At 46.0% G+C, this 13,196-nt stretch overlaps 1 protein-coding gene across 2 annotated transcripts in view; it reads left to right on the forward strand.

The window, feature by feature from the left end:
* The first annotated feature begins 10,446 nt into the window (after nucleotides 1-10,446).
* Nucleotides 10,447-13,196, forward strand: part of SPTLC1 (serine palmitoyltransferase long chain base subunit 1) — a 44,508-nt gene continuing 41,758 nt past the window's right edge. For both annotated transcript variants that reach the window (XM_084794579.1, XM_084794580.1), the window contains exon 1: nucleotides 10,447-10,569. In XM_084794579.1, coding sequence (XP_084650705.1) covers nucleotides 10,510-10,569 — 60 coding nt within the window. In that variant the 5' untranslated portion in view covers nucleotides 10,447-10,509. The remainder of the gene's footprint in view (nucleotides 10,570-13,196) is intronic.

The raw sequence follows: 13,196 nt of genomic DNA on the forward strand, positions 1-13,196 counted from the left end.
AGTGAAGGGCACACAGAGACGTGACAGTAACACTGAGACTCACACTCACACATAGTCCCTAGCTGCACCATGGCTCATCACAGCACCTACAAAAGTAGAAAGTAGAAAGCATCCACATGTATGGAAATGCACCAACTCTCCAGCGACCCCACTCAGGGTCTTGCTCAACCTGCCCCTCTGGCTGTGGCCTACATTGGTGCAGGTGAAGGTATGGTTGTGCAGAGGCTGAACAAAGCTCACTATCTCACATCACACAGAAGGTTCAGGAATGCTGGGGCTGTGGTGGTCTTGAGATAAAAGTTAGGAGACTCCTGAGCCCTGGGTTTCCTGGGGAGAAAAGAAATCCCCAGGAGAGATACCCTTGTTTTCCTGGATGGAGCCTGTGGGAGCAGAGCCCTGCATCCCTTTAGCTCAGCCTGGGTGATGATGTAGTGTCATCCTCCCCAGTCCTTGCTTTGTCTTCCTCCACACACCCCCTCTTGGAGGTACCACACTGAAGCTGCATCCCTGCAGTGTGGTGGCTGCAGGATGGCATTTAAGGGTGTGTCACCTTGTCCCAGGGCTCTCCTGCCTTTTGCTCTGCTCAAGCCTGTGTGTGCAGCCATGGTTACCAAGGACAGGAAGCCTCTGCCCTCACCCAACACAGCACTAACTCTGGAGAGGAGAACTCTGGCTCTGAGCCATTCTCTGACACTTCCCAGGAACTCTTGCTCTTGGCCCAAACCACAAGCCTGGACAGACAGACCCTTCAGCTCCATCACAGACTTCTGAGGGTGAGAAGAGCCTGCAAGCAGAGAATACTATTTCCAAAGAGCATAGCTGACTACCCTGCCTGTTCTCACCTCTTAACTCCAGAAAGAATGAGTCACTAATTGATGGGAAAGCCAGACCTAGGGGTTCTGAATGTGACTCACACCCTGGTGACCTTCATGCACACACATGGCTCTCCCACTGCACTCAGGGCAGAGGAGGGGACCTAACGTGCTCAAGAACATGACCTGGGATCACACAGCAGGGCATTCTGGGTTCCCGCCCTTGTCTTCTCATGAGCCCAGGCTAGCCTACAGAACTGGCTCACACAAAGGAAGGGACCTGTTCAAGGTGCAGGTGCTGCGTGATCACTGAGCAGGCCAGGAAGGGTCCTGACTGGGTCTCAGTCAACTTCCAGCCAGACTTCAAGAGCGGCCATTTATCTAAAGCCTTCGATAGAGACTCCCACTAAGAGAAACCACAGTCACCTTTTCCCTATGTGTGTGTTTCTATCTTTCTGTCTGTCTATATGTGCACCACACACCTGAAATGTCTGTCTGCCTGCCTGCCTGCCTGTCTGTCTGTCTATATGTGCATCACACACCTGTAATGCCTGTTGAGGTATCCAGTCCCTGGAAGTGGAGTTCCAGGCAGTTATGGACCACTTTATCTAAGTACAAGGAACCAAACCCAGGTCCTCAGTGAGCGCTCTTACCTGATAAGCCATCTCCCCGGCCTTTCCATGTTCATCTTTACAGACTCTTATGGTAAAGCCCCAAAGAAAAGCACCCAAGGTTCCCCTCAGACAGGCCCACCCTAGCCTTTTATATTTCCTACACAACAACCCCTGAAGTTTCCCTTAGACCCTCCAGCATTGACATTTAGGGACACCCACACAGAGAACCCCAAAGACTCCCCTCAAACCCTCTCTTCCCTAGACCTTCACAGAGCCTTCCACAGAGAGCCCCTAGCATGCCCATGGCCTTTCCTAAACATCCTCACAGTCACTCTAAGTCACATCCTCACTAAGCCCTCTAGACCGGCCATAGACCTCCACAGAAATGCAGAGAATTGTGCCTCACTCACACCAAGAACCCACAGACACTTCTTATCAACACAGAAACACCATGCAATAATACCCGAAACACAGAAGTAGCACATGAGCTCAAGTCCACAGAGATCCCACAGACACCCGTACACACCTCCCACAGACACCCTTGACAGAGACAGACTCTGCGAGATAACTCGACAATTCCTCCTCCAGAGTGGATTCTAAGTGACTCACAGTCCCAAAAAGACATGATCACATCATGACGACAGCCACGCCGCAGGAGCGCTGGAACATGCTAGCATGTCCTCTAGGAAAGGTGGCCAACGGGGCCTCTTACTTCAGCAATTTGCCTTCGTCTTCCATATTGACACATGAAGCACTTGCTCACTTAGTTCAGGAACTGGACTCCCCATTACCTCCTCACTGATGGCTTAAAGAGCTTTGCCATCCCTCAGCAATGATCACATGACCCCAAGATGCCCCTCAACTTGGGGATCCCTCTGAAGTTTCAGAAAAACCTGATGGTAACCGGATGCTAGGAACATGTTACAGACCAATCCAAACACCACAGAGAGATCAGAGAGAAGCAGGCTCTGGTTTTGTGCGCTGTGGTCCCTGGAGTGAGGCAAACCTTGCTACGTGTCCTGAAACTTCCCTTGCTTCAGCTACAAAATGGGAAATGAGTGTTAATACTGCATGACGGGAAATGAGTGAAGAAGGTAAAACAAGCTGGATTGTACCCAAGGGAGAGGCAACCCCAAGTACCAGAGCACTGAGTGCAGGTGGACCCCCATTGTGTCGGAGTGGCCTCTGCCTCTCATCCGGTCACTGCCCATGCAAGGAAACCCTGAGAGCTAAAGGAACTGAATGTCTGGCTTATGCTCAGGAGCCAGGATCCCCACATCCAGGGGCTAGCACCCCACCTTCCCAGCTGAAGCCTCAGTAGCCCTCTGCATTCCTGTCTTCATTGTCTAGAGCCTGTGGAGGTAGCCTGGAGTCTATTGGGGCAGGCCTTCCATTGTCCAGGGAATGGAGAAGGACCTAGAGCCTGTCCCAACACAGGACCACTCATAGCGGCCTAAGACCTGGGTGCAAGAGGCCTGTAGTCTTAGGGAGAGACAGGGGTAATGAGGTCAAGGGCATCAGATCTCAGGATATTGGTCATCAGCCCCACACAGGCCTCTGCTGAGTTCCTAGAGCCCTACTTAACTGTCCAACAGTGGCCTGAGCTCTTACCTTGTCCCCTTCTGCGCTCAATGGCCTGCTCCAGTCCACTGTCTCCCAGCAGCATAAAGGCTGCTCCACCCCAAGGACTCCTCCCAGGGCTGACCTGCTTTAGTCCTGACCTTTCCCATGGAAGTAAACAGAGGGTCCAGGCTGACAGAGGTGGCCCTGCAGGGTTCCTTCCCACCAGGCACCAATCCTATAAACATCAACTTCATCTGTGTATGGACTGTGTTACAATGTTTATCTATTATGTAGCTCTGGCCAACCTGGAACTTGCTATGTAAATCAGACTGGCCTCAAACTCACAGACATCAGCCTACCTGAGCCTCCAGGGTGTTGGAATTAAAGGAGTACACATCATGCCCAGAAATGTTTAATGTTCCAAAATGCTGGTTAAGTTGCTCACAGGAGTTTCTTTCTTTCTTTTTTTTTTTAATAAATTTTTCTACTGAGTGTCCATCAAGTTCTGGTTGGACACTAAGCACACTTTTGCCATACTTGTACTCCATGTGTGTGAGAAGTTGTATTTTTAGCATTGACAATCATAAAATCTAAATATCTATCAATGCCAAAAAAGAAAAGGAAAAAAAAACAGTGAAGACATTTTAAGTCCTATAGCGTCACACATTCAACCTAGATTTAGTTTCATTTGTGTGTTTATTTTACATATCCATATAACTAGAGTCACACAAACTTTTCTTGGAGCAAAAATGGATCGTGGATAGAAAATGTGTTAGAAGCCTGCTTTGGGTTGTGGGGCTTCTCCAGACCATTGGTGAGACTGACAACTCACTAGCTGCCGTCCAACGATGTGCTTGTGAGAAAGGAGAAGCATCTTCCTGTGAGTGTCTTCGCTCACATCCAGCTGCCCTCAGCATAGGCATGAGATTAGCCCCAGAAACCCGCACTGAACTGACACAGGGGGTGGTCCCATCACTTTAAAAATGACAGCATTTGAATATCATCTACAACCCTGTACCCTCTACAGCTTCTCGAGATTAACTGTGACACGGAAGCCTGTGTTTTCTAGGGGAGGAGGCAGACGGGCAGTCTGCACATATTCAGCCTTGAGTATGCTGGGCAGCAGCTCGCCACTCAGCTGTATTCCCAGTCCATTTTAAGAGCCATTTTTCTTGAGGCAGGGTCTCCCTGACTTGATTACACTGGCCTTGAACTTAGAGTTCTGCTGCCTCTGCTTCAGCATGGCCTCTTTCCTGAGCATCAGCCCTCTGCGGTGTTTGTGTCCTCGTTCCCTTTTAAGGACACTGGTCACCTTGGATTATAGCCTCACTGGAGAGTTCATTTTCAGCAAATTCATCTTTCAAAGTCTTTATCTCTGAATAAAATCATGGCCTGAAGCACCAGAGGGTTAGGGCACCCAAGGAATTTGAAGAACACAGTTCAGTTCGTAATTATGAGCTCACGTAGAACTTATTAGGCTTACAGTCTGTCCACTCCCTGGGGACAGTAGAAGTCCACTAAGGTCTTTCCTTGACACAGACTTGAACTTCCATGAGGAAAACTTGTGAGGAGGCTCATGAGAGTCATGGTTAACTCCAACACTTCTTGTGAATTCATGACCGTGCCTCCCTCTCCAGACAACACATGTCCTCTACTGGCTACCTCCTACTCCCAAAGTCTGAGCTCACTGAAGAGGAATCCTTACTGCTTTCTCAACTACTGGGTTCTCAGGGGTTAGCATGTAGAAGCTTCTCAGCAAACACTGTCAGATAAATGAGTGATAACACTTCCCTGTCAGAGTCTCTCGTCTTTGTGTCTCTCTCTTTCTCACTTTCACACACACACACACACACACACACACACACACACACACGCACACATGCTCTCACACACACACACACAATGCAGATGGCATGAACCTTCTTTTCAAACCTGACTAATTTCCTACATGATGTCTTGACATGAATTTGGTTATCTGTAATACAGACACTGACAATATATCTCCAAGGCATCCAGAGCCTTGGAAAGAAAGTCATAACTGATTTTTTTTTTTTTTGCCTCATCTTGCCCCATGACGTCTGCTCCACTTGACAAGCCTGTGCACAGGTCACTTCCTGTCTGGAGTGCCCTTTCCTCCCCTCCTCCCCGTCACCCACTGGAGCTAAGGTCTTATAGGCATTTGGACAGTTCATGATTCATGTCTGTCTTCCCTGAATCTGATCTTCTACCTTTGGATTGTTTTTTACAGTCCTTGTCAATAGTTTTAAATGAATAAGCACAATTTTTAAAACTATGGCAAATGAACACTAATGCTTCTGTCAGAGAATGTGCTCATAAATATGAGCAGAAATGAAGTTTGAAAATATCTCAGAATACGCACACCAAAGTGTGTGAAGTGTCTGCTGGGGGGGGGGGGAGTTGGGTGGGCGTGCAGGTTAACATGAAGTAGGTTTTCTTCTGTCCCTCATTACACAGCCTTGAGTCTGTCACATGGAGGACACATGTGATAGACAAGACAATGGACGCGGCCACAGAAACAAAGGTGCCTGTGCTGTCCCTACCTCATCATGGCCACAGTGCTCATCTCCCATTCTGTGGAGTGAGGCGTCTTAGGGCCGTTCTAATTACCTGCTCACTCTCTTGAGTTCTAGAAAACTTAGAATTCCTGTCACCTTAACAGTGGTTTAGATAACAAACAAACAAAAAAAACCTATTACTCTAACTAGAAATTCAGTTCCAGGACTTAAATCCCCTTTTGATCCCAGGAGGGGAAAATGGAACACATTAAGACATAAACTCCTTGATGCTGTTAGGCAAGCCTGCTGTTAGGAAATCCGTGTCAAACAACTGCAGCAAAGGACAGCGTGGTGTTGCCAAACCTGTCCTGGTCCTGTGGCCCCAGATGTTCTTACAGAAGCCCGCACTTGCTTCTGACAGAGACTTGAGAGGGCCTGTGAGTCCTGGGTTTCCTTGTTTTCTTCACTTCCTCCCTTAAGCCTGATGCAGGACTAGCTTCCCACACACATGAGCACTCGGAATAAAGAAAGAGTGGTAATTAGTTCCGCCCCACTAACTGTGACATTAAAAACATGTCGCTGTAAGGGCTTGAGTTTCCAAACACAGAGAATGACAAGAGTTTCAGGTTAAAAACTCTAATTTAGGGTCAGGGGAGATGGCTCAGTGGATAACTTTCTTGTTGAAATAGCATGACTACCTGGGTTTAGATACCTAGCAACCACATAAAAAATGTAGGTGTGCTGGTGCAGGTTTCCAGAACCCCAGTGCTGAAGGGTGGAAGACAGGCTGATTCTGCCTATCACTGGCCAGCCAGTCTAGGCAAACTGGCTAGCTCCAGAGTCTGTGAAAGACTCTGTCAAAACATGTGATGGGAAGACGTTCCCATGTCAGTCTGTGGCCACCACGTGTACCCACTAGGGTGAGCACTCTTGCACACATACACATGCATATACCAAACATATAAAATCCAGTTTAATCCAAATCAGTCTAGACTTTGGGTAAAGCTATCAGGGAATGGTTAGAACTTGTGCGCGCAGTACTGGGTGAGGACTCGGGGAGGGCATGGTGAGATTAGCACCGTGGGCTCTCTCTTGTTCAGCCTTGCCCCCTCTTCTTTAAGCCTTCATGTCTCTGCCCACTGAGTCAGCAATAAGGCAACTTATGATACGCCCTTATTTGTCCTCATCCTTTGGCACCCCTGACTGCTTGGACTGTCTCTCTCCATGTTTTAACCAACATGAAGCCTTGTCACCAGAGATGGTGATGTCTAAATGGTGAGCCAGAGTAGGTTGTCTTAGGACGCACCTGTCAGAGCCCCTTGGTTCATACTCCAGGAAAGTAAGGTCAAAAGAGGTCACTTGACTCACCTGAAAGCACCAAGGGCAAAAACAGCCGATAGGGAGGGCAGATCCTAAAGAGGTCTCTGATGGACATTCACTGTGTCAAGGTGAACTGTGCCAAAGTTTGCAAGTCTTCCCATCAGGGCGGACTGCTGTTGTGGGTGAAGAAGGGAGCCGAAATCCTCAGCCTATTTTGGACTCCTTTTGTCTCATCAATGGTGGCCATGTTTGCTCAGGCTAAGTGAGAATGCTTTCATCATCTTGAATGACCCAAATGAAGCCACTGAAGGCAAGCCATGCGCTATCACTATTGGGGATCATGTTGTGTCACCAGGAAGGAATCTCCCCAGAACCAGTGACATGTTGAGCTGTCAAGTTGACAAGGAGTGGACTTGTAGTGGTTAATGTGCATTTCCAGCTGGACTGGATTTAGCATTCCTACTGCACACACCAGAGGGCATCTCTAAGAACATTTCCAGAGAGGTTTAAGTGAGGCAGGAAGAGCCACCATGAGTGTGGGCAACACCATTCTGTTGACTGGGATCCTGGAGTGAATAGGAAAGAGTAAAGGAGAAAGCAAACTGAGCATCAGCCTTTATCTGTTTCCTGGCTGTAGACACAGTGTTGCCAGCCACTTCCCACTCCTGTGGCCATGCTCTGCTCTGCTCTGCACCTGGAGTGTATCCCTTCGAACTGTGAGCCAAGATAAGCCCTCTTTCCTCAAACTACTTCTGCCACATACTTAGTTACAGCAAGGAGAAAAGTAACTAGCATATCTAAGGGAGAAATATCCCTGAACTAAAGCATAAAAAGACAATTTGGTTAGCTCAATAGTAGGGTATTTGCCTTTCAATGTGAGTCTGATTCAATCTCTGGCAGTAGAAAAGAAAAAGAAAGACAGTCCACACAGGTGTGTGTGCATACACACACACACACACACACACACACACACACACACACACACACACACACGAGAGAGAGAGAGAGAGAGAGAGAGAGAGAGAGAGAGAGAGAGAGAGGAGAGAATTCAAAACGTGTTCAATTTAGTTGGCAGAGTACTTGGCCAGAACTTCAGGAAGTTCTGGGTTTGATGCAGGTGCGAGGGTTCATGCTTGTAATTCTAGCACTGAGGAGACAGAGGCAGAAGGTGTAGGAGTTCAATGTCATCCGTGGTTATACGGGGAGTTTGAGGCCAACCTATGCTATATGAGACTCTGCTTAAAAAGAAAACTCAATATTGTACATTATAGCAAAGAGGTAAAAACCATTTAGATGCCCACAAACACACAAAGAAAATGTGGTTTACACATGAGGACCTCAGCCCTTAAAAATAAGGGATCCTGTCATATCCTCTAGTAAACCTGAAATTGAGGACATTATTTGTAACTGAAATAAGCCAGTTATAAGACAAAGATACTGCATGGTTCCATGTATGAGACGTCTAACTAAATTTTTAAGAAAATAAAGTCGGATGGTGTTTGCCAGGGACCAGGAAGAGATAGGGGACTCTCTGGGGACTCTTTTCTAAAAGCATTGGTCCCAAGTACAAGTGCTCTACCCTCATCATCTGATCACCTCCCAAAGCCCCAAGCTTCTACCTGCCTTCCTCCACTCTCCCCACAGACTAACATAGAAAGACAGGAAACTGAACACTCATAATTCAAGAAACTAAAGAGTCCAGGATTTGGTGCTAGGATCTGGTGAGAGCCTTCCCGCTGTGTCACAGCCTGCCAGAGGCCATCACGTGACAAGTGAGAACACACAAGAACTGGCTTATATAACAAAGCCACGCTGTGATAACTAATCTGCTTTCATGGCAATGAAATTAATCCACTTATGAGTATGGAGCCTTCATACATAATCCTGTCTTAAAGCCTTACCTCTTAGAATCTTAACAAAGTCAATTAAATTTCAACATGAGTTTAGAGGGGGCATTTGAATGACAGTATCACTGTATTTAAATTAGGTTTTTGACATATGAGCTTCAGGGGACACAAATATTTAATCTACTACATATCCAACCAAAGCCTAGTATTTAGACTCAAAAAGGGATTCTGAAAATGGAACAGCCAAACAGAAATAATCCAACTGGAAAAAGGAGGAAAGATATGAATACATTTCACCAAAGAATGGCTTTATTTGGTGGCTGGAGTAATGACTCAGCAGCTAAGAGCTCTTGCTGTTCTTGCAGAGGACGTAGGTTCAATTCCCAGCACCCTCAACGACAGCTCACAACTATATGGAACTCCAGGTCCAGTGAATCCGACACCCTCTTTTGGCCTCCCTAGGTACCAGGCACACACAGTACACGTACATACACGGAGGCAAACCACTCATACATACAAATAAATCTTTAAAAAATAAAAGAAAAAACAGCCTCATCTGACGTCAAATAAACATACAAAGATGTTTCAGTGTTACTGTCTAACTAAAAGCTAACAAATTAAACCAAAATGATTTATAAGCACATACTTGTATGAACGGTCAAAGTTTTCAGAAGTGATAAATTCTAGTGACGTGGAGAGAAATTGAATAGTGTTATCAGTGGACATGTAAAACTGGTATAGTCACTGGGAAAAGTTAGGATATTTTGTGGGTGTGGGAGGTATGTACAGGTGTGTGTGGGTGTGTATCCTTCAGCAAGACATCTTGTTTTTGAGAAAGGGGCTGTCTCTGGCATGGAACTTATGAAGTGGGTTAGGGTAGCTAGCTCAGAGAGCTCCAGGGATTTGTTTTCTCCACCTCCCCAATGCTGGAATCTTTATTTTTTGCTTACATGAAAGTTGGGGGTTAATCTCTGGTCTCTTTATTGACTGTGCTTTCTCTCCAGCCCCAATTTCCTTCTTTCTATTCCTCCCTCCCAAACAATGGTATCAATGGCACTTCTAGACAACTCTCAGGAAATGCAAATTGGTGTGTACATGAAACTTGGTATATAAATGTTTATAGCAGCTTTTTGATCGTTCTCCACCATGAGAATAGCCAGACATACCCACACTATTGAATACTCCTCTGTGACGCAAACTACATACATTTCTATGGGTATTTTTTTTTTAATGAAGCATTAGTAGACTGCTTTTTTTTTTATTTAATTTTTGGTTTTTCGAGACAGGGTTTCTCTGTGTAGCCTTAGCTATCCTGGACTTGCTTTGTAGACTATGCTGGCCTCCAACTCACAGCGATCTGCCTGCCTCTGCCTCCCGAGGGCTGGAATTAAAGGTATGCACCACCACGCCTGGCCTTTTTCTTTAGTTTTTATGTGTTGATTTGAGACAGAGTCTCACTGTGTAGCCCTGGCTGGTTTGCATCTAGCCATGTAGAGCAAGCTAGCCTAGAACTCGCCTTCCTCTGCCTCCCAAACAGGATTAAAGGCCAGTACCACCAAGGCCGGCCTAATTTCGTTCATCTTAATAACCCTGCGCCCAGTGGACCGCCAAGAACAAAAACCACGTCCTGATTCTCTTAACACAAAGTCCATAGCGCGTCAGTATACAATCCTCAGCGGTTCTGAATCCCCGCCCATGTACAGCACACACCCTCGCAAGGAAGTGACCTCCTCAACTTCCGGTAATCCCGCCCCCGAGATTTCCTGACGTCACTCGTCCGCGCCCTACACTATTTGACGCGACTCTGACCCGCCTGCCGGAAGTCGGGCGACTGACCATGGCGACGGCGGCGGCGGAGCAGTGGGTGCTGGTGGAGATGGTGCAGGCGCTGTATGAGGTGCGTCCGCCACCGGAGCCTCCCGTGATCCCGCGAGTCCCGGCCTGGCGACCTGCTCCCTGTGTGTGCGGGGCTTCCTGCTCCCCAGGAGCACAGAGGACCGGGCCTTGGCTGTTCTCGCCCCCTGGAGTCCTGCAGGATCTCGGGAAAGCAGCTCTTGGGAGGGGTGCCAAAGACACCCAAGTCCTCAGAACCCCAGTTAAACTGATGGAGAGACGGGTTGATGGGAATGGGCGGTTTTAGGTGTGAGGAATGTCTTATCATAAATTGTAAACTTTGCCCAGGGCTCAGCGGAGAGTAGTTTAGCAAAGAAAAGCAGAATAATTGGGAATTAATGTAGTCATTCTTTTGCCTACAATTTCTGTTATAAACATACAAGTTTCTGAAAGGGTTGGTCGAAGGGTTGGTGTGGTTCTGTTTAGCTATATACGACAATGTAAGATACAAACGCCGGTCTTGGAGAATGCTGGTCCACTGGACAGCTGAGCTAGGCTGCTGTATCCTGTTGAACTTGTCTGTGGCTTCTAACTCAGGTGCTGTTCAGTGCGGCAGTGGCTACCGCCACGTGACAGTAGGCACTGGCAAGTAATTTGTAATTACACTTTACTGTAAATGTCGGTGACCAGATGACTAGTGAGTATATACTGGGCCACACAGATCTGAAACCTGGAGGACCTGCCGTGAGCCAGCAGCTTGATCCCGGTGCCTAGAGAGCTCATGTTAATTGAAAGCGAATTTCACTTCTTTTGCTGATGTTCCAAAAGTTGGTGCTTACTGGAACGGGTAATGATAATGCTCCTGGGATTTCTTCATGAAGAATATTCGAGAGAGAGCATACTTGATTTTCTGTTCCATGCCGAGGTCCAGTTTTAGGGTAGTTATAGCTACTAAGCCATACAAATTGAATTTAAAAAAAAAAGAAAGAAATGAGTACTTTTCTGTTGTACAATATGGCTGCTTACTCCATAAAAGGGACCAACACAGACTTGGGAGAATTCTTTTGAATCACATTTCCTAGGGGGAGAGAGAAAACAAAACATAACTGGTATTTATGATTATTTGAGTAATTCCTAGACTAGTAGTTTTTCATCTAAGGTAATTTCTTTGTGGGGTTGCCTGCTTGTTGAGTGGAACAGATGTTTGCCTGCTGTCGTCCAATTATTGAGAAAAGCAAGCTTATCCGGAGCTATTTCTAAATTAAATGACTAAAAAAATTTAAGTCATCTTAAAGAGAGATTTCTGTTCTTGTTTTCAGTTTCTGTGTATTTTGTAGAATTTGAGGTTTGTATAGTATACCTGAAGAATAAAGGGGTGTGTGTGTGTGTGTGTGTGTGTGTGTGTGTGTGTGTGTGTGTGTGTTTTCTCTGTAGTTTCAGAGGTATTTTCACATTGACTTGAAAGTTCATATGTGAATTTGTCAGCAGTTTCCCAATCTCTGTAGTCTGGTATGTTGTTTGTTTGTTTTTTAGCTATGATGAAATACCATCAATTTCTGCCTCATTGTTAATCAGTTTTTGTATTTAAGTTTGTAAGTACATGTCTGTATTTTGAGATAAAAATCTCACTGTGTAGCTTGGGCTCTTTTGAACTCCAAATGCTCCTGGAACACCACGTGCCTAACTTTTAAATGTGCAGGTTTGCCAGGTATGGTGGCTCATTCCTTCCGTCCCCCACACTCCTGATCTATGTAGTGAATTCCAGGCCAGCCTTAGCTACATAGTGAGACATGTCCCCCAAACAAAACAAAACAAAAGGCCTAGGTTTACATTTTCTTTCTTTTGTTTCTTTGTTTGTTTTTGAGATAGGATACAACTATGTAGCCTTCCTGGCCTTAAACTCAAAGGTCTCCTGCCTGTGCTTCCCAAGTACTGGGATTAAAGGGGTGCGCCACCACACCCAGCTTTACAGGACTGTTCTTTTCTGGTGACAACCCTCAGGAATAAGAGTACCCATTCACTAACTGACTGAAGGCTATTGGTGTCCAGATTCTTCTGTATAAACTCAGCCAGGTCTTTGTCCTGCAAGTGTGTAGAAGACAAGATGCTAGAACAGCTGAGAGACCATCTCAGCAGCTAAGAATACTTACAGCTCTTCCAGAGAGTCTGGATTCAATTCCCAGCACCCACATGGTGGCTCACAGCCAGTTGTAACCATTTCCAGTGAAATCTTATTCTGGAGTCTCTGCAGGTACCAGCCACTCATGTGGTCCACAGACATATATGCAGACAGAATGCCATACACATAAAAAATAAATCAATAAAAAATTTTAAATAAAAATAAAGATATCTTTGTGCCCATCAACATGGAATAGGTTGGCATTCTTTGGGCAACATATAGAAAAGAGAACTGAGTTATTTTAAGAATGTATTACTGCCACCCAGTCCACAATCCACACTGCATTGTCTAAGATTTGAGGATATTTATTGAGGTACGAAAAAGACAGTAAGGTGTACAAAACTTAACGGATTATGGAAGCTGGTTTCCACGTAGCTTTGTTAATATAAGCAGAGGTGATAGGATGTGTACTATTTTCCTACAGTCATTCCCTGCTGATTTTGTAGATTTTAAAATTATCTGAAAGATATGATAGTGTTGTTTTCAGTGTTGGGATTGTATGTCAGGCCTTA

This window comes from Acomys minous (assembly GCF_964271855.1).
Source record: "Acomys minous genome assembly, chromosome: 9".
NCBI lineage: Eukaryota > Metazoa > Chordata > Mammalia > Rodentia > Muridae > Acomys > Acomys minous.